This window comes from Citrus sinensis, chromosome 8 (genome assembly GCF_022201045.2).
Source record: "Citrus sinensis cultivar Valencia sweet orange chromosome 8, DVS_A1.0, whole genome shotgun sequence".
Classification (NCBI taxonomy): domain Eukaryota; kingdom Viridiplantae; phylum Streptophyta; class Magnoliopsida; order Sapindales; family Rutaceae; genus Citrus; species Citrus sinensis.
In genome coordinates, this window is record NC_068563.1 from 11,362,183 (window position 1) to 11,383,602 (window position 21,420).

A 21,420-nucleotide genomic window follows, 5' to 3' on the forward strand; every position below is an offset into this window, starting at 1 on the left:
TCCGCAACACCCCCAAATTTTGCTCGATACTCGGGCGAGACTTCACTTCTAGGGGGACCGACTTTGGCATTTTTGGGTCGGTGACGGCTGCCATCCTAGCCAAAATGTCTGCTCGACTATTCTGCTCCCTGGGGATTTGTATCACCTCCACTGCTTCGAACTTCCCCATCATCTGCCTGACTATCCTTAGGTACTGTTCCATCTTCTCCTCTCTTGGTTGGAATCTTTCACTGACATGATTCGCAACCAGCTGGGAATCGGTTCTGATCTTAACTCTGTCCGCTTTCACGGCCCTAGCCAATTCCAGCCCTGCTATCAAGGCTTCATATTCTGCCTGGTTATTTGTGGCTGCAAATTCCAACTTTACAGCATAAGAGATCTCCTCCCCCTCTGGGCCTTCCAGGACAATCCCTGCTCCTGAACCCCGCTCTCCTGATGACCCATCCACAGATATCTGCCATACTTGAGTTTCGTCGTTGCCTACATCTGCATCTTGCTGACCCAAGCATACTTCGGGCTCCGCGAACTCAGCTACGAAATCGGCCATTGCCTGGGCCTTTATCGCCGCGCGGGGTTTATAGTCTAAGTCGAATTCGCTCAGCTCTACAGCCCATTTGACGAGCCGACCAGAGGCATCCGGCTTGTGCAGAATTTGACGCAATGGCTGGTTGGTGATTACCGAGACCGGGAATGCTTGAAAGTACGGCCTCAACTTCCGAGCAGCAACCACAAGGGCCAGTGCCCATTTCTCCGTCGTTGGGTATCTGGTCTCAGCGTCGAGCAGGGCCTTGCTGGTGTAGTATATCGGATACTGAATTCCTTCTTCCTCCCTCACTAGAACGGAACTGGCGGCCCGATCAGATACCGCCAAATACAGATTCAACTTGTCCCCATCCCTCGGTGTGGACAGTAGCGGGGCTTGCTGTAAGTAATGCTTCAAGTTCCGGAAGGCTTCCTCGCATTCTGGGGTCCATTCCGTTTTCTTTCCCCTCCTTATCACTTGAAAGAATGGCTGACACTTATCTGTAGCCTTGGATATGAATCTGCTCAACGCCGCCAGCCTCCCCGTGAGGCTCTGCATCTCCTTCAGGTTTCGAGGAGACGTCATTTGCACAATCGCCTGGATCTTCTCGGGATTTGCTTCAATCCCCCTATGGCTCACCATGAATCCCAGGAATTTCCCTGACTCGACCCCAAAAGCACACTTCTCCGGGTTGAGCTTCATCTTATACTTCCTCAAAAGCTCGAACGTCTCCTCGAGATGTCTGACATGTTCCTTCGGGATTTTGGACTTGGTGATCATGTCGTCCACGTACACCTCCATGGTTTTCCCGATCAAGGGCTTAAAGACTTTATTCACCGGCCTTTGATAGGTGGCCCCAGCATTCTTGAGACCGAATGGCATCACCCTGTAACAGAACAGACCTTGGTTAGTGATGAAAGCCGTGCTCTCCTCATCCGGCTCGTACATGGGGATCTGGTTGTATCCCGAGAATGCGTCCATGAAGCTAAGCAGACCATGTCCAGCCGTTGAATCTACTAGCTGATCGATCTTTGGTAAAGGGAAGCTGTCTTTTGGGCACGCCTTATTGAGGTCTGTGAAATCCACACACATCCTCCACTTGCCGTTTGCCTTCTTTACCAACACCACATTTGATATCCACTCCGGGTAATTGACTTCCCGAATGAACCCTGCTCTCAGAAGCTTCTCCACCTCATCATTTACAGCCTCATACCTCTCCTGGTTGAAGCACCTCCTCTTCTGCCTTACTGCCCGAGCACCTTTCTTTATCGCCAGCCTATGACATGCTACCTCTGGGTCAATCCCTGGCATGTCCTCATGTGTCCTGGCAAACACGTCGGCGTGAGCCTGCAAGCATTTCACCAACTCCTGCTTTTGCTCTCCCTCAAGTCTCGACCCGATTCTGATCGTCTTTCCCGGGTTCTCTGGTCCCATGCTTACTGTTTCCAGATCCTCTACGGGTTCTTGTCTGCCAGTCTTGTTTTCCACTCGGGTATCGAGGGATGTTATCTGCATCGCCTCCCTTGCTGCCGAGGAGTAGCAGCTTCTTGCGATCCTCTGGTCTCCTCGTACCACTCCGACTACCCCATTCACCCGGTACTTCAGAGCCAGATAATGGTTGGACAGCACCGCTTTGCTCATCCTTAAAAATGGCCGACCTAGGATCATCTGGTAAGGACCTTCCTCATCCACTACGACGAAGTCCAGTATCATTGTTCTTTCTGTCGGGGGGCCCCCGATTGTGATAGGCAGTTCGACCACGCCCAGAGGGACCAGCTTCCCTCCTCCGAACCCCTTCAAGGAGGTGTTGGTGTATTCCAACTTCCGGTCGGCTATTCCCATTTCTTCCAAAGTTGATTTAAATAGCACATCAACTGAGCTCCCCGTATCAACCAGTATCCGGTCAAACTTCTTGCTAGCGATCGTAGCCTTGATGACTAAAGCGTCCTCGTGGGGGTATAGAATCCCTTCCTCATCCTCATCCGTCCACATGATTGGCACTTGCCTGACCCTTGCTCGTTTGGCTGCTGGGGTGTTGAAGAGTATCTCTTTACTGGTCATGGCGTATCTGGCATAATTTTTTCTCGATCTGTTCGAATCTCCGGCCAACGTTGGGCCCCCAGCTATCACCCTCGCTGCGGGCGGCTCGCGTCTCAAGATTCCTTCACTCTGCTCCCCTTCATCCGTTGTGGCCACCATCGGGAAAGTCCCATCCATAAACTCGTCCAGGTACCGATTTCTCACCAAATCTTCGACCTGGGTCTTGAGATCTCTACACTCTGCTGTGGTATGGCCATGGGTGCCATGGAACTTACAATAACGTCCTCTATCCCTCCTGTTGGGTAGCTTTGTTATTGGTGTAGGGAGGTGCAGCAGCCCTCGACCCTTTATGGCCTCGTACACCTCATCCAGGGGCATCTTCAAGGGAGTGTACCGCCCATAGTCCTGGTTCTGGTCGACCAGATGCACTGCTCTTTCTCTGTTTGCCCCACTGTGAGTTGGGGGCGGTGGGAGTGCTTCTGGTCTGCTTGTCCTGCTACCGTGGGAATGTTGATGAAGATCGCCGGATGCCGGATCATGTCTTCTCCAAGGCTCCCTAGCTGGGGAACGAGGAGGCGGCGCCCTGCTGCGCTGATACTGTGGCGGCCTCTGATGAGGCTGGTAAGCAATTACCCTACCTCCTGCTCCACTACCGGAGATCTGGCGGTCCCTCCTCCTGATCGACCCATTAGTTGGTGATGCTTTCTTCTCTTTCCTCCCTAACCCTTCCAATTGGTCTGTCTTGATCCGTGCAGCCTTCTCCTCCTCAATCTCGATGTCTCTTTTAGCCTGTTCGTATGCGGCTGCATACGTTTGAATAGCTGGGCTTCTCAAATTGTACCACAGCCTTCCTATCTTCACCCCTTCTTTCAGTCCCCTTAACGCCTGAGGGTGGTTGAAGGCTCCCAAGTCGAGGACAGCCCGATGAAACCTCTTGATGAATTCCCGAAGGGTTTCTTGCTCCCCCTGTTTCATGCTCTTCAGCTCCATCATGTCATCTTCCGGTGACATTGCCCCACTAAACTGCTCTGCGAATTCCTGGCACATCTGCTCGAAGGTTTTTATGCTGCCCCGAGGAAGTTTCCTGTACCATTCTCGTGCACGTCCCTCAAGGGATAGTGGGAACACCCTGCACCTTTGGGATGGAGATTGTTTGGGAGGGATACTGTTTGGGACAAATGCGTCGAAGGGACCAGGAATGACAAGCGGACATCTGATGGCGGAGTTCTGCGAACCGATGTGTTCCGTTAAAGCCTAGCGCGTGGAAGAACAGGATCAGAAACATCCTGCTCGTCCACGATGTTGTCGTCCGCGAGGCCAATTCCTATAAAAGGCATGAGGCCATTCCGGCTAGAGATCGAGAGGCGAGGAGACCCGGTCGACGGCAGTTGGCAAGACGTGCTCTCCAGCACGAGAATCTAGGCACAACAGCCACGCTTTCCCCTGAACTGTGGCGTAACACGCTAGATCCCATGTTTTGCCCATAACGCAGCAGTTGAAGTCCCATACCGTCTCGAAAAGAGCGGAAGACTGAGATTCAGAGGAAGCCTATAAAAAGGTAGCCAACGAAGGTAAAAGGGTTGGCATTCTTGAGAAAAGGGGAGAAAACCACAAGAAACGCCATAAGACCTGTGGCAAGCTTTTCCCGAACCTTCATATCTGACTTGAGCGTCGGAGGGTTTGCGCCGGGAAAACAACCGGCGTACTCTGACTTATCTGTGTACGCAGGGACCTCCGGAGAAGAAGCCTGGCGAGGAGACCTCCTGGTAGTGACGAAGTTGATCGAGCAGAGATCCTGATCGCAGAACGAGGAGAACCGGAATCTCGCATCAACAGAGATAATCCCTGTACCCCCATTATGTTGTTGAAGCGCTCCATGTGCATCAGCGGGTCAGTTCTTCCCGTGTATCTGAGGTCGGGGAGGCGGAAATCTCTCGGAATGCAGAGGAAACAGAACTGAGGCAACACTTACATGATGTAGAGCGAGAGCGGGATCAAGCTGCAGCGCGCGACCCTGGTCGCGCAGGACAGCTGGAGGAGGAAGTGCGAAGGCTAGCGCAAATAATTGATGACATGCAAGGGAGGAACAAAGCCCCTGGTTGGAGGATAATGCTGGACGGGGAATCACCGCTCGCAGCAGAGATCATGAGGGCAGTTATTCCGAGAGATTTCCGCCTCCCCGACCTCAGATACACGGGAAGAACTGACCCGCTGATGCACATGGAGCGCTTCAACGACATAACGGGGGTACAGGGATTATCTCCATCCCAAAGGTGCAGGGTGTTCCCACTATCCCTTGAGGGACGTGCACGAGAATGGTACAGGAAACTTCCTCGGGGCAGCATAAAAACCTTCGAGCAGATGTGCCAGGAATTCGCAGAGCAGTTTAGTGGGGCAATGTCACCGGAAGATGACATGATGGAGCTGAAGAGCATGAAACAGGGGGAGCAAGAAACCCTTCGGGAATTCATCAAGAGGTTTCATCGGGCTGTCCTCGACTTGGGAGCCTTCAACCACCCTCAGGCGTTAAGGGGACTGAAAGAAGGGGTGAAGATAGGAAGGCTGTGGTACAATTTGAGAAGCCCAGCTATTCAAACGTATGCAGCCGCATACGAACAGGCTAAAAGAGACATCGAGATTGAGGAGGAGAAGGCTGCACGGATCAAGACAGACCAATTGGAAGGGTTAGGGAGGAAAGAGAAGAAAGCATCACCAACTAATGGGTCGATCAGGAGGAGGGACCGCCAGATCTCCGGTAGTGGAGCAGGAGGTAGGGTAATTGCTTACCAGCCTCATCAGAGGCCGCCACAGTATCAGCGCAGCAGGGCGCCGCCTCCTCGTTCCCCAGCTAGGGAGCCTTGGAGAAGACATGATCCGGCATCCGGCGATCTTCATCAACATTCCCACGGTAGCAGGACAAGCAGACCAGAAGCACTCCCACCGCCCCCAACTCACAGTGGGGCAAACAGAGAAAGAGCAGTGCATCTGGTCGACCAGAACCAGGACTATGGGCGGTACACTCCCTTGAAGATGCCCCTGGATGAGGTGTACGAGGCCATAAAGGGTCGAGGGCTGCTGCACCTCCCTACACCAATAACAAAGCTACCCAACAGGAGGGATAGAGGACGTTATTGTAAGTTCCATGGCACCCATGGCCATACCACAGCAGAGTGTAGAGATCTCAAGACCCAGGTCGAAGATTTGGTGAGAAATCGGTACCTGGACGAGTTTATGGATGGGACTTTCCCGATGGTGGCCACAACGGATGAAGGGGAGCAGAGTGAAGGAATCTTGAGACGCGAGCCGCCCGCAGCGAGGGTGATAGCTGGGGGCCCAACGTTGGCCGGAGATTCGAACAGATCGAGAAAAAATTATGCCAGATACGCCATGACCAGTAAAGAGATACTCTTCAACACCCCAGCAGCCAAACGAGCAAGGGTCAGGCAAGTGCCAATCATGTGGACGGATGAGGATGAGGAAGGGATTCTATACCCCCACGAGGACGCTTTAGTCATCAAGGCTACGATCGCTAGCAAGAAGTTTGACCGGATACTGGTTGATACGGGGAGCTCAGTTGATGTGCTATTTAAATCAACTTTGGAAGAAATGGGAATAGCCGACCGGAAGTTGGAATACACCAACACCTCCTTGAAGGGGTTCGGAGGAGGGAAGCTGGTCCCTCTGGGCGTGGTCGAACTGCCTATCACAATCGGGGGCCCCCCGACAGAAAGAACAATGATACTGGACTTCGTCGTAGTGGATGAGGAAGGTCCTTACCAGATGATCCTAGGTCGGCCATTTTTAAGGATGAGCAAAGCGGTGCTGTCCAACCATTATCTGGCTCTGAAGTACCGGGTGAATGGGGTAGTCGGAGTGGTACGAGGAGACCAGAGGATCGCAAGAAGCTGCTACTCCTCGGCAGCAAGGGAGGCGATGCAGATAACATCCCTCGATACCCGAGTGGAAAACAAGACTGGCAGACAAGAACCCGTAGAGGATCTGGAAACAGTAAGCATGGGACCAGAGAACCCGGGAAAGACGATCAGAATCGGGTCGAGACTTGAGGGAGAGCAAAAGCAGGAGTTGGTGAAATGCTTGCAGGCTCACGTCGACGTGTTTGCCAGGACACATGAGGACATGCCAGGGATTGACCCAGAGGTAGCATGTCATAGGCTGGCGATAAAGAAAGGTGCTCGGGCAGTAAGGCAGAAGAGGAGGTGCTTCAACCAGGAGAGGTATGAGGCTGTAAATGATGAGGTGGAGAAGCTTCTGAGAGCAGGGTTCATTCGGGAAGTCAATTACCCGGAGTGGATATCAAATGTGGTGTTGGTAAAGAAGGCAAACGGCAAGTGGAGGATGTGTGTGGATTTCACAGACCTCAATAAGGCGTGCCCAAAAGACAGCTTCCCTTTACCAAAGATCGATCAGCTAGTAGATTCAACGGCTGGACATGGTCTGCTTAGCTTCATGGACGCATTCTCGGGATACAACCAGATCCCCATGTACGAGCCGGATGAGGAGAGCACGGCTTTCATCACTAACCAAGGTCTGTTCTGTTACAGGGTGATGCCATTCGGTCTCAAGAATGCTGGGGCCACCTATCAAAGGCTGGTGAATAAAGTCTTTAAGCCCTTGATCGGGAAAACCATGGAGGTGTACGTGGACGACATGATCACCAAGTCCAAAATCCCGAAGGAACATGTCAGACATCTCGAGGAGACGTTCGAGCTTTTGAGGAAGTATAAGATGAAGCTCAACCCGGAGAAGTGTGCTTTTGGGGTCGAGTCAGGGAAATTCCTGGGATTCATGGTGAGCCATAGGGGGATTGAAGCAAATCCCGAGAAGATCCAGGCGATTGTGCAAATGACGTCTCCTCGAAACCTGAAGGAGATGCAGAGCCTCACGGGGAGGCTGGCGGCGTTGAGCAGATTCATATCCAAGGCTACAGATAAGTGTCAGCCATTCTTTCAAGTGATAAGGAGGGGAAAGAAAACGGAATGGACCCCAGAATGCGAGGAAGCCTTCCGGAACTTGAAGCATTACTTACAGCAAGCCCCGCTACTGTCCACACCGAGGGATGGGGACAAGTTGAATCTGTATTTGGCGGTATCTGATCGGGCCGCCAGTTCCGTTCTAGTGAGGGAGGAAGAAGGAATTCAGTATCCGATATACTACACCAGCAAGGCCCTGCTCGACGCTGAGACCAGATACCCAACGACGGAGAAATGGGCACTGGCCCTTGTGGTTGCTGCTCGGAAGTTGAGGCCGTACTTTCAAGCATTCCCGGTCTCGGTAATCACCAACCAGCCATTGCGTCAAATTCTGCACAAGCCGGATGCCTCTGGTCGGCTCGTCAAATGGGCTGTAGAGCTGAGCGAATTCGACTTAGACTATAAACCCCGCGCGGCGATAAAGGCCCAGGCAATGGCCGATTTCGTAGCTGAGTTCGCGGAGCCCGAAGTATGCTTGGGTCAGCAAGATGCAGATGTAGGCAACGACGAAACTCAAGTATGGCAGATATCTGTGGATGGGTCATCAGGAGAGCGGGGTTCAGGAGCAGGGATTGTCCTGGAAGGCCCAGAGGGGGAGGAGATCTCTTATGCTGTAAAGTTGGAATTTGCAGCCACAAATAACCAGGCAGAATATGAAGCCTTGATAGCAGGGCTGGAATTGGCTAGGGCCGTGAAAGCGGACAGAGTTAAGATCAGAACCGATTCCCAGCTGGTTGCGAATCATGTCAGTGAAAGATTCCAACCAAGAGAGGAGAAGATGGAACAGTACCTAAGGATAGTCAGGCAGATGATGGGGAAGTTCGAAGCAGTGGAGGTGATACAAATCCCCAGGGAGCAGAATAGTCGAGCAGACATTTTGGCTAGGATGGCAGCCGTCACCGACCCAAAAATGCCAAAGTCGGTCCCCCTAGAAGTGAAGTCTCGCCCGAGTATCGAGCAAAATTTGGGGGTGTTGCGGATAGAACAAAAAAGCTCGTGGAGGGACCCGATAGTTTCATACCTTAGAGACGGGGTCTTGCCACCAGATAAGCTACGGGCTCGGAAGATTAGAGCTCAGGCCTCGAGATACACGATGATCGATGGGGTACTGTATCGACGAGGATATACATTACCGTTCCTTCGGTGTTTGGACGATGACGACGCGGATTACGTGCTGAGGGAAGTGCATGAAGGAATTTGCGGAAATCATTCTGGCGGGAGGTCCCTGGCCCACAAGGTTCTAAGGCAGGGATATTTCTGGCCGACGATGCACCAGGATGCGCAAAGGAAGACCAGGAGCTGTGCAAGCTGCCAGAGTTTTGCGAATTTCTCTAACCAACCACCAGAGAAGCTCACCTCCATGGCCTCCCCTTGGCCATTCGCTCAATGGGGAATTGATCTGATCGGCCCATTGCCGAAGGGACGAGGAGCAGCAACACATGCGATAGTCGCTATAGATTACTTCACGAAGTGGATAGAGGTAGAAGCCCTTAGCAGGATCACAGAGAAGAAAACAACAGACTTCGTGTGGAGAAACCTGGTCTGTCGATACGGGATCCCATATGCCTTGGTAACGGATAATGGCAGGCAGTTCGATAATCACAGCTTCAGGGATTTCTGCCAGAACCTCGGGATAGAACTGAAGTATTGCTCGCCTGCTCACCCTCAATCGAATGGACAAGTAGAAGCAGCCAACAAGACAGTCAAAAGGCTTCTGAAAACCAGGCTCGGAGCAAAAAAGGGTGCGTGGGTTGACGAGCTGTCAGGTGTACTATGGGCATACAGAACAACCCACAAAACCGCAACGGGGGAGACACCGTTCGCTTTGGCTTTCGGACATGAAGCGGTCGTGCCGGCTGAGGTAGGAACGACCACACACCGGACAGATCATTTCAATGAACAGGAGAACGACGAGCAGATATGTTTGAATCTTGATCTGCTAATGGAGAGGAGGGAACAAGCAGCCGAGCGATCAGTCACTTACCAACAGAGGGTTGCTCGGTATTATAACCAGAAGGTGAACATACGGCAATTCAGGGTCGGAGACTGGGTACTGAGAAGAGTGAATCAGAGCACCAAAGATTCGACTCAAGGAGTGCTGGGACCGAATTGGGAAGGGCCGTATAGAGTCAAGCAGATAGCGGGGCCCGGAGCTTACAAGCTGGTTCGCGCGGACGGCCACGAAGTGAAACGCCCATGGAACGCAGCACACCTCCGAAAATACTTCCAGTAAGACTTGCTCACATTTTAAAGCAATTTCTGCTCATGCTGTCTATCTTTTATTTTTATGTTTTATGTCCGAACAATTTCATGTAAGTCAAATCCTGCCATTAATGTAACGTCGACGAATTTATTTCGCTTGAAACCGAAAAAAATCCTAAGGCATGCAAAGGCTCGCCAAGTCTCAGAGCCTGTCTTATGGCGAGACAGAAGCCAAGCATGCCAGGATCTGCTCGGCCACGAGAAGGCAGCAGAATCCAAATCGTTTGAAGAAAATCCTGAGGCATGCAAAGGCTCGCCAAGTCTCAGAGCCTGTCTTATGGCGAGACAGAAGCCAAGCATGCCAGGATCTGCTCGGCCACGAGAAGGCAGCAGAATCCAAATCGTTTGAAAAAAAATCCTAAGGCATGCAAAGGCTCGCCAAGTCTCAGAGCCTGTCTTATGGCGAGACAGAAGCCAAGCATGCCAGGATCTGCTCGGCCACGAGAAGGCAGCAGAATCCAAATCGTTTGAAGAAAATCCTGAGGCATGCAAAGGCTCGCCAAGTCTCAGAGCCTGTCTTATGGCGAGACAGAAGCCAAGCATGCCAGGATCTGCTCGGCCACGAGAAGGCAGCAGAATCCAAATCGTTTGAAAAAAAATCCTAAGGCATGCAAAGGCTCGCCAAGTCTCAGAGCCTGTCTTATGGCGAGACAGAAGCCAAGCATGCCAGGATCTGCTCGGCCACGAGAAGGCAGCAGAATCCAAATCGTTTGAAGAAAATCCTGAGGCATGCAAAGGCTCGCCAAGTCTCAGAGCCTGTCTTATGGCGAGACAGAAGCCAAGCATGCCAGGATCTGCTCGGCCACGAGAAGGCAGCAGAATCCAAATCGTTTAAAAAAAATCCTAAGGCATGCAAAGGCTCGCCAGGTCTCAGAGCCTGTCTTATGGCGAGACAGAAGCCAAGCATGCCAGGATCTGCTCGGCCACGAGAAGGCAGCAGAATCCAAATCGTTTGAAAAAAATCCTAAGGCATGCAAAGGCTCGCCTGGTCTCAGAGCCTGTCTTATGGCGAGACAGAAGCCAAGCATGCCAGGATCTGCTCGGCCACGAGAAGGCAGCAGAATCCAAATCGTTTGAAAAAAATCCTGAGGCATGCAAAGGCTCGCCAGGTCTCAGAGCCTGTCTTATGGCGAGACAGAAGCCAAGCATGCCAGGATGTGCTCGGCCACGAGAAGGCAGCAGAATCCAAATCGTTTGAAAAAAATCCTAAGGCATGCAAAGGCTCGCCAGGTCTCAGAGCCTGTCTTATGGCGAGACAGAAGCCAAGCATGCCAGGATCTGCTCGGCCACGAGAAGGCAGCAGAATCCAAATCGTTTGAAGAAAATCCTGAGGCATGCAAAGGCTCGCCAAGTCTCAGAGCCTGTCTTATGGCGAGACAGAAGCCAAGCATGCCAGGATCTGCTCGGCCACGAGAAGGCAGCAGAATCCAAATCGTTTGAAGAAAATCCTAAGGCATGCAAAGGCTCGCCAAGTCTCAGAGCCTGTCTTATGGCGAGACAGAAGCCAAGCATGCCAGGATCTGCTCGGCCACGAGAAGGCAGCAGAATCCAAATCGTTTGAAGAAGATTCCCAAGGCATGCAAAGGCTCGACAAAGTCTCAAAGCCTGTCTTAGGGCCAGACAAAAGCCCAGCATGCCAGGATCTGCTCGTTCGCGAGAAGGCGAGCAGACTCCGAAGCATTCGGAAAGTTTTCTACGGCACGCAAAGGCCCCACCAAGTCTCAAAGCCTGTCTTACGGCGAGACAGAAGCGATCAGCGTTTCAGACGAAAATTAATTCATGAGTACGACACGAGATAGTAATCAACAACATTTTTATTAATGGCTAACAGAGGGGATAAATTTCATAAACGTTGTTCATTACAATACAAGAAGAAATATATCAAAAAGATGGTGGATCAGTGAGCCGAGCAGCATCGGTTGGCTGGACCTCCTCGGGTGCGGGGGGGGTATCACCAGTTGCGTCCGGGGGGGTGCTCGCCTCGCCAACATCAGCAGGGACTGCACGAGGAGGAGAGTTACCCTCCTCAATCACGATCGGCTCTAACCCCTCGGCATCTTCCTTGGCCGCCTCCTCGTCCATATGTTGAGCAACACCAGCTGCAAGGTCATCCATCTTCAGATCAGGGTGTTGCTTCCCGAGGACGGCCATGATACAACGATAGGAATGCCGAAGTCCCTGGTCGTACTGGTTGTCGGCCTCCCTCTCCAAGTTCTCTACATGAGCTCGGTGGGAATCGCGGAGAGATTCGAGCTGAGCCTCATACATAGCCCTCTGCCCTTGGAGATCCTCCTTAACCTTGGTCAGCTCCTCCTCGAGGGTAATGGCTTTTGCTTGAGCAAGGGACTCTTGCTCTATCAGCTTGAGGTTCTCAACGTTTAGCTCCCCCGCCTTTTTCTCGGCAACGTTAGCTCTGGTCGTCGCCGATTGAATGTCCTCCTTCATCTTCCTGTCGTAACGGCCAACCTTGGCCTTATAGTAGGTGGCCATGCAGCTGAGATGGAAAGCACTGTACTGCATGGCTCCCACCAGCTCGCCCAGGGTACAACCGTCAAAGCCCTCCAGGTCCTTCTTGCTCACGAGTTTAGACAACTCATTGAGATAGGGAACCAAGTGTTCTGGTCGGCTGTCGGGTAAGCGAGACCGAGGCACAACAGGTGGAGAAGAGGAAGCAGGATCAGTGGCTGCTCTACTGGATTCCCCGACTTTAGCAGAGGCAGGAGGGAGAGCCTGCAAGGGAGGAACCTGCTGCACGATGTTCTTTCGCTTCGCAGCGGGAGCATCTTTGTCCTGGTCCCTATCGGTTGTTGGAGGCCGAGCGTTTCCTGGTCAGAGCTCCAATCACCGCGTCCTCCATCTTATGGCCAGGAAGTATCAACCGAGACTCGAGGAAGTTGTATGTAGATAGCAGTTCTCGGCTCGAGCAGGAATTGGCCAATACAGCCTCGACCCGTTTAAGCAGACCAGGTCGGAGCGGGAAGTGAACACCCCAGGAAACTACAGCACAAACAGACACTTGGTTAGAGACAAACCAATACAGCAGGAACAATTATGGATACAAGACATCTAAAGCGAGCAGGCAACCTGGGACCGTGAAACGGGGTGGGACGCGACAATCCTTCCCGTCTATTTGTGCAACTTGACCCCAGGGACCCCCAGCAAAAAAGAATTTCCTCTTCCAAGTCCCACCACCACCAGTTGGAAGATCAGTTATGGGTTTCCTGCTCTTGGTACCAGATTGGAAGTAGTACCAGCCGGCATCTTTAGGGCTGCTCTTCAGCTGGTACAGGTGCTTCACCTCATCAACCGTGGGCTCGCTTTGGCAACATCTGTCCCACAATATGAACAGACTAGAGAGCACTCTCCACCCGTTGGGGTTCAGCTGACCAGGAGCCAGATTTAGCCCGTTAAGTATCCGGGCAAAGTAAGGCTGCAAGGGACACCTCAGCCCATACTTAAAGCTCTCCAGATACAGGGTAACGTATCCCCTGGGAGGCCGGCTAGGTGTATCCTTCTTTCCTGGGATCTTAAGAGGTATCTCACCAGGAATACTATACCTAAGTCGGAGGTCATTGAGCTCGTCAAACGTGGTCGTACACGACATGTAATCAATGGCATAATCACGCGACAAGGCTCTACCTCCTACTGTACCCCGTTCTTCTGGTCGTGATGCTCCTGATGGGGACGCCTCACCAGAATCATCCCCTTGACCCTCACTCAAGGTGTTCTCCGATCCAGAAGATCCTTCTTCATCGCTACTGTCGCTCGAGGAGGTTGTTTGGGGAGACATCCTCCTAGCGCTAGTACCAACACTAGACCTAATGGGCTCTAAGGGGATCCCGGGATCAAAAGCAAAATCAGCGGACAGACTAGGCAAAAAACCTAGTTCGTCGTCACCAACCTCAACGAAGTGAAACGCCCATGGAACGCAGCACACCTCCGAAAATACTTCCAGTAAGACTTGCTCACATTTTAAAGCAATTTCTGCTCATGCTGTCTATCTTTTATTTTTATGTTTTATGTCCGAACAATTTCATGTAAGTCAAATCCTGCCATTAATGTAACGTCGACGAATTTATTTCGCTTGAAACCGAAAAAAATCCTAAGGCATGCAAAGGCTCGCCAAGTCTCAGAACCTGTCTTATGGCGAGACAGAAGCCAAGCATGCCAGGATCTGCTCGGCCACGAGAAGGCAGCAGAATCCAAATCGTTTGAAGAAAATCCTGAGGCATGCAAAGGCTCGCCAAGTCTCAGAGCCTGTCTTATGGCGAGACAGAAGCCAAGCATGCCAGGATCTGCTCGGCCACGAGAAGGCAGCAGAATCCAAATCGTTTGAAGAAAATCCTGAGGCATGCAAAGGCTCGCCAAGTCTCAGAGCCTGTCTTATGGCGAGACAGAAGCCAAGCATGCCAGGATCTGCTCGGCCACGAGAAGGCAGCAGAATCCAAATCGTTTGAAGAAAATCCTGAGGCATGCAAAGGCTCGCCAAGTCTCAGAGCCTGTCTTATGGCGAGACAGAAGCCAAGCATGCCAGGATCTGCTCGGCCACGAGAAGGCAGCAGAATCCAAATCGTTTGAAGAAAATCCTGAGGCATGCAAAGGCTCGCCAAGTCTCAGAGCCTGTCTTATGGCGAGACAGAAGCCAAGCATGCCAGGATCTGCTCGGCCACGAGAAGGCAGCAGAATCCAAATCGTTTGAAAAAAATCCTAAGGCATGCAAAGGCTCGCCAGGTCTCAGAGCCTGTCTTATGGCGAGACAGAAGCCAAGCATGCCAGGATCTGCTCGGCCACGAGAAGGCAGCAGAATCCAAATCGTTTGAAGAAAATCCTGAGGCATGCAAAGGCTCGCCAAGTCTCAGAGCCTGTCTTATGGCGAGACAGAAGCCAAGCATGCCAGGATCTGCTCGGCCACGAGAAGGCAGCAGAATCCAAATCGTTTGAAGAAAATCCTAAGGCATGCAAAGGCTCGCCAAGTCTCAGAGCCTGTCTTATGGCGAGACAGAAGCCAAGCATGCCAGGATCTGCTCGGCCACGAGAAGGCAGCAGAATCCAAATCGTTTGAAGAAGATTCCCAAGGCATGCAAAGGCTCGACAAAGTCTCAAAGCCTGTCTTAGGGCCAGACAAAAGCCCAGCATGCCAGGATCTGCTCGTTCGCGAGAAGGCGAGCAGACTCCGAAGCATTCAGAAAGTTTTCTACGGCACGCAAAGGCCCCACCAAGTCTCAAAGCCTGTCTTACGGCGAGACAGAAGCGATCAGCGTTTCAGACGAAAATTAATTCATGAGTACGACACGAGATAGTAATCAACAACATTTTTATTAATGGCTAACAGAGGGGATAAATTTCATAAACGTTGTTCATTACAATACAAGAAGAAATATATCAAAAAGATGGTGGATCAGTGAGCCGAGCAGCATCGGTTGGCTGGACCTCCTCGGGTGCGGGGGGGTATCACCAGTTGCGTCCGGGGGGGTGCTCGCCTCGCCAACATCAGCAGGGACTGCACGAGGAGGAGAGTTACCCTCCTCAATCACGATCGGCTCTAACCCCTCGGCATCTTCCTTGGCCGCCTCCTCGTCCATATGTTGAGCAACACCAGCTGCAAGGTCATCCATCTTCAGATCAGGGTGTTGCATCCCGAGGACGGCCATGATACAACGATAGGAATGCCGAAGTCCCTGGTCGTACTGGTTGTCGGCCTCCCTCTCCAAGTTCTCTACATGAGCTCGGTGGGAATCGCGGAGAGATTCGAGCTGAGCCTCATACATAGCCCTCTGCCCTTGGAGATCCTCCTTAACCTTGGTCAGCTCCTCCTCGAGGGTAATGGCTTTTGCTTGAGCAAGGGACTCTTGCTCTATCAGCTTGAGGTTCTCAACGTTTAGCTCCCCCGCCTTTTTCTCGGCAACGTCAGCTCTGGTCGTCGCCGATTGAATGTCCTCCTTCATCTTCCTGTCGTAACGGCCAACCTTGGCCTTATAGTAGGTGGCCATGCAGCTGAGATGGAAAGCACTGTACTGCATGGCTCCCACCAGCTCGCCCAGGGTACAACCGTCAAAGCCCTCCAGGTCCTTCTTGCTCACGAGTTTAGACAACTCATTGAGATAGGGAACCAAGTGTTCTGGTCGGCTGTCGGGTAAGCGAGACCGAGGCACAACAGGTGGAGAAGAGGAAGCAGGATCAGTGGCTGCTCTACTGGATTCCCCGACTTTAGCAGAGGCAGGAGGGAGAGCCTGCAAGGGAGGAACCTGCTGCACGATGTTCTTTCGCTTCGCAGCGGGAGCATCTTTGTCCTGGTCCCTATCGGTTGTTGGAGGCCGAGCGTTTCCTGGTCAGAGCTCCAATCACCGCGTCCTCCATCTTATGGCCAGGAAGTATCAACCGAGACTCGAGGAAGTTGTATGTAGATAGCAGTTCTCGGCTCGAGCAGGAATTGGCCAATACAGCCTCGACCCGTTTAAGCAGACCAGGTCGGAGCGGGAAGTGAACACCCCAGGAAACTACAGCACAAACAGACACTTGGTTAGAGACAAACCAATACAGCAGGAACAATTATGGATACAAGACATCTAAAGCGAGCAGGCAACCTGGGACCGTGAAACGGGGTGGGACGCGACAATCCTTCCCGTCTATTTGTGCAACTTGACCCCAGGGACCCCCAGCAAAAAAGAATTTCCTCTTCCAAGTCCCACCACCACCAGTTGGAAGATCAGTTATGGGTTTCCTGCTCTTGGTACCAGATTGGAAGTAGTACCAGCCGGCATCTTTAGGGCTGCTCTTCAGCTGGTACAGGTGCTTCACCTCATCAACCGTGGGCTCGCTTTGGCAACATCTGTCCCACAATATGAACAGACCAGAGAGCACTCTCCACCCGTTGGGGTTCAGCTGACCAGGAGCCAGATTTAGCCCGTTAAGTATCCGGGCAAAGTAAGGCTGCAAGGGACACCTCAGCCCATACTTAAAGCTCTCCAGATACAGGGTAACGTATCCCCTGGGAGGCCGGCTAGGTGTATCCTTCTTTCCTGGGATCTTAAGAGGTATCTCACCAGGAATACTATACCTAAGTCGGAGGTCATTGAGCTCGTCAAACGTGGTCGTACACGACATGTAATCAATGGCATAATCACGCGACAAGGCTCTACCTCCTACTGTACCCCGTTCTTCTGGTCGTGATGCTCCTGATGGGGACGCCTCACCAGAATCATCCCCTTGACCCTCACTCAAGGTGTTCTCCGATCCAGAAGATCCTTCTTCATCGCTACTGTCGCTCGAGGAGGTTGTTTGGGGAGACATCCTCCTAGCGCTAGTACCAACACTAGACCTAATGGGCTCTAAGGGGATCCCGGGATCAAAAGCAAAATCAGCAGACAGACTAGGCAAAAAACCTAGTTCGTCGTCACCAACCTCAACGACCTTCTCCTTACCCTTCGACATATCCTAAGTTCTAACCAAAACACCACCGCCAACTACAACCTCAAGCAAAGCAGAGAGAAAGGAAATTACCTACAACTAACCAATACCGAAAAAAATAGAAGAAATACCTGAAGCAGGGACTCGGTCAGAGAGAGACAGGGATGACAGCTTTGGCGCCGAGGTTCATTCGCCGGAGAGACAAGAATGGAGAAAATGACGAGTTCGTGTTTGAAGATTTTGGGTTTCCTTACTGAGAAGCAAACTCTTGGGCTGCCAGCATTTAATGACGCATATTCCGAGAATCCCGTAATCGTCGGTTTGAAATTCAAATGGAGGGGGGGGATTTCTGCCACGTCACCTCGTCCGCAATTAAATGCGACATGACTCCTGGCAGCCTTTTCCAAACCCACGCGAGCAAGTACTATCGAGTTTCTACTGCTGGTCCACTACATTACCCAACACCAGAAACTGGGGGACCGGTGTTTGGGAGGGATACTGTTTGGGACAAATGCGTCGAAGGGACCAGGAATGACAAGCGGACATCTGGTGGCGGAGTTCTGCGAACCGATGTGTTCCGTTAAAGCCTAGCGCGTGGAAGAACAGGATCAGAAACATCCTGCTCGTCCACGATGTTGTCGTCCGCGAGGCCAATTCCTATAAAAGGCATGAGGCCATTCCGGCTAGAGATCGAGAGGCGAGGAGACCCGGTCGACGGCAGTTGGCAAGACGTGCTCTCCAGCACGAGAATCTAGGCACAACAGCCACGCTTTCCCCAGAACCGTGGCGTAACACGCAAGGTCTCACAGAGCCGTGGCAGCCACGCTTTCCCCTGAACCGTGGCGTAACACGCTAGATCCCATGTTTTGCCCATAACGCAGCAGTTGAAGTCCCATACCGTCTCGAAAAGAGCGGAAGACTGAGATTCAGAGGAAGCCTATAAAAAGGTAGCCAACGAAGGTAAAAGGGTTGGCATTCTTGAGAAAAGGGGAGAAAACCACAAGAAACGCCATAAGACCTGTGGCAAGTTTTTCCCGAACCTTCATATCTGACTTGAGCGTCGGAGGGTTTGCGCCGGGAAAACAACCGGCGTACTCTGACTTATCTGTGTACGCAGGGACCTCCGGAGAAGAAGCCTGGCGAGGAGACCTCCTGGTAGTGACGAAGTTGATCGAGCAGAAATCCTGATCGCGGAACGAGGAGAACCGGAATCTCGCATCAACAACTGAGATTCAGAGGAAGCCTATAAAAAGGTAGCCAACGAAGGTAAAAGGGTTGGCATTCTTGAGAAAAGGGGAGAAAACCACAAGAAACGCCATAAGACCTGTGGCAAGTTTTTCCCGAACCTTCATATCTGACTTGAGCGTCGGAGGGTTTGCGCCGGGAAAACAACCGGCGTACTCTGACTTATCTGTGTACGCAGGGACCTCCGGAGAAGAAGCCTGGCGAGGAGACCTCCTGGTAGTGACGAAGTTGATCGAGCAGAGATCCTGATCGCGGAACGAGGAGAACCGGAATCTCGCATCAACAATATGCATAATGCTATTTGACATGTATTTAATGTAGCAATTTAAAATGCTAATTTAATTCCTTAAATCAAATAATTCATGTCATCAAGTAAATAAGTTTTTAACTACTCCAGTAATTAGGTATTTAATTAACGTAACAAGTAAGATTAATTAATTAATTTAGCAGGGCAGCCTAAATTCAGCAACAATGTAACAATAAATTGTGTTAAATAGTTACCGACTTTGTTCTTCTCCTTCATGCCTTGTTAAATAGCTTCTCAGATGACGCTAAGACAAATCATAAGCAAACAAAAAAAAAATTATTGTTATACAGCTGTCCTCTCTTGTAAAGAGCATTAAAAAAAAATTTAAAACTTCTAACAAAAGCTAGCCAACTGACCTTGTACAATCTTGTCCTCTTATTTAAATTTTCAGGGTTAGCATGACAACCTCTTCTATTGTGCCCAAACTCTTTGCAACACTTGCATTGGAGACTGTATCTTTTACTTTATGGTGGTACCTCATCGGCTTCCCTTCTTCTGTTAATCTTAGGTCTTCCAAGAGGCCTTTTCATTAACGGAGGCAAAATTTCATCACCACCAGGATTTGGCCAAGAATCCTTATCTAGAATTGGGTGAATCATCCCCGAATAACCTCTTATGTAAGTGTCCTTCTTTAACCATAGGCTGACAAAATCAGTTTGGTCCTTATGACTGTGGCTTATACAAGGCATGGCATGGATGCAAGGAATCCCACTTACTTGCCAATATCCATAGTCACAAACATGATGTTCAAGGTCAACAATATAGGTTCTGTAGTTGTCATCCACTTCATACAACCATTCGCTAGCTCTTGAAATTGGATTTACACTTCCAATTTTCAAATGCGTCATCATATTGTCATAAATTCTTCTTGGAATCTTATTCCCCCAAGCCATTGCTTTCTGTTTTCTATTAATCAGTCTCTTCGTAAGCTTTTTTTTTTTTATCCACTCTAGCATTGTCAGTATTGGCATCTTCCTTTGAACCCCAACCCATGCATTAAATGATTCAGTCACATTGTTAGTACAATGATCAGACTTGCAATTATTGTCAAAAGCATGTCTGGACCAAAACTTGGTTGGTAGCTTCCTTAGTGTCTCATATATACCTTTATTTGTCTTTCTCAACTCTTCCATAGCTCTATCAAATGCTCTTTGATTTGAAGCCCTTGCTGCTGCCCAAAAATGTGGTTTGAAATCAGAGAGTGGATACTTTGCTTTCAGATTGGCTAGAATGTGCCTAGCACAATACCTCACATGTGCATTAGGGAACTCAACGCTAAAGCATTTTGAATACCTTTCTGCCTATCACACATAAAGGTGAGCTGCCTATTATCTCCTAAAAAAGTATTCAAGTGCCTGAGAAACCATGTCCATGTGCTAGTGCTCTCAACACTACACACACAAAAAGTAATTGGGAAGATTCCATCATTCGCATCAATGGCCACAGCTGATAGCAGCACACCCTTGTAAGGGCCTTTCAAATGGCATCCATCAATGCCTAAGAAAGGTCTACAACCTTGGTTAAAGCATTCTCTTAATGCCGGGAAGGATACAACAAATCTGTCAAAGTAAGTCTTGGGTTGTTCTGCATGATACCTGGTCACACTAACAAGTGCCAGAGCCTGTGGCATCTTGTTAAGTATCATCTGTGCATAACTCCTCACTAGTCGATAACTTAACTCATGATCAGCACATTGACGCTCTAAAACTTTCTTTTTGGCTCTGTATATCTTATGCTTGTTGACCTTCACACCATATCTTCTTCTAAGTTCGCTTATAAACCATTCAACCTTGGTGTTTGGCTGCTCTATAAATGTTGATGCAAACTTCACAGCTATGAACTCTGCTGTACATTCAGGGTTTTTCAGATCTCTTTGACATGTGTGGACGTTGTGAAGTCTCTTAATAAGAAATGGTGGTCCGAATCTGGTCGTTACTGCATGTAAAAACCAAGGGCATTGAAAGAAGGCACAACCAACTGTAATTCTAGATCTTTCAAACTTGTGCTTGTACATTTTGAACCTATTTTTAACTGCATAATTTCTTAAAGCCCAACTTAGCTGCCTAAAGTTCTAAATTATTGTCCAATTCTAAATACAACAGGGTCTTCACTAGGAACATACACGTTTTCTCTCATTGTTGCATCCATCTTTGCCAAAACCTTATCAGTCTCATCATTAGAATCTTCACCAAATTCATTATCATCACTGTCACAATTAGATAATATGCAATCTACATCACTATCATCAGAATGAATATAGCCCTCATTAGCTTGATCAATAGGAGGGGCTAGGGAATTAATAACATTTGCAGCACCTCGTGGATGATATGGATCTTCTTCTTCGGATTCAGTCAAGCAATAATCACTATCATCAAAGTTGTATGTGGAAGCTGTCGGTTCAGTTCTTGTGGATTTCTGCCCATTATCAGCAGAACTTTGAAAAACATTACAGTTTTGGAAGACTTGTGAGTCAGGGTTTTGTGTTGGCTGGGTTGGGAAGGCATTTAGGGTATCAAGTGTTGGTTCACGTAGATACGACATCTGTTGTTGCTGCTGAAACTGAGGAGAGATGGAACAATGTTTTGTAATTTTTTTCCTTTGTGGGTTTCATCAGAACAATTTGAAGAGGTTTTATCAACACTACT

General features: G+C 50.3%; 1 protein-coding gene across 1 annotated transcript; it reads right to left on the reverse strand.

The window, feature by feature from the left end:
• Nucleotides 1-19,239: 19,239 nt before the first annotated feature.
• LOC127899309 (uncharacterized) lies at nucleotides 19,240-20,789 on the reverse strand. The gene is made up of 2 exons (XM_052432658.1): nucleotides 20,069-20,789; nucleotides 19,240-19,946 (listed from the first exon to the last, which is right to left on the reverse strand). Exons 1-2 carry the CDS (start codon nucleotides 20,787-20,789, stop codon nucleotides 19,240-19,242), a joined length of 1,428 nt encoding a protein of 475 aa, XP_052288618.1.
• Nucleotides 20,790-21,420: the final 631 nt, after the last annotated feature.

Coding starts and splice junctions, on each gene's coding strand:
- LOC127899309 (XM_052432658.1), bottom strand. CDS start 20,789: ATGTACAAGCACAAGTTTGAAAGATCTAGAATTACAGTTGGTTGTGCC. Junction 19,947..20,068: donor TATGTGTGATAGGCAGAAAG/GTATTCAAAATG, acceptor ATTTTTGGGCAG/CAGCAAGGGCTTCAAATCAA.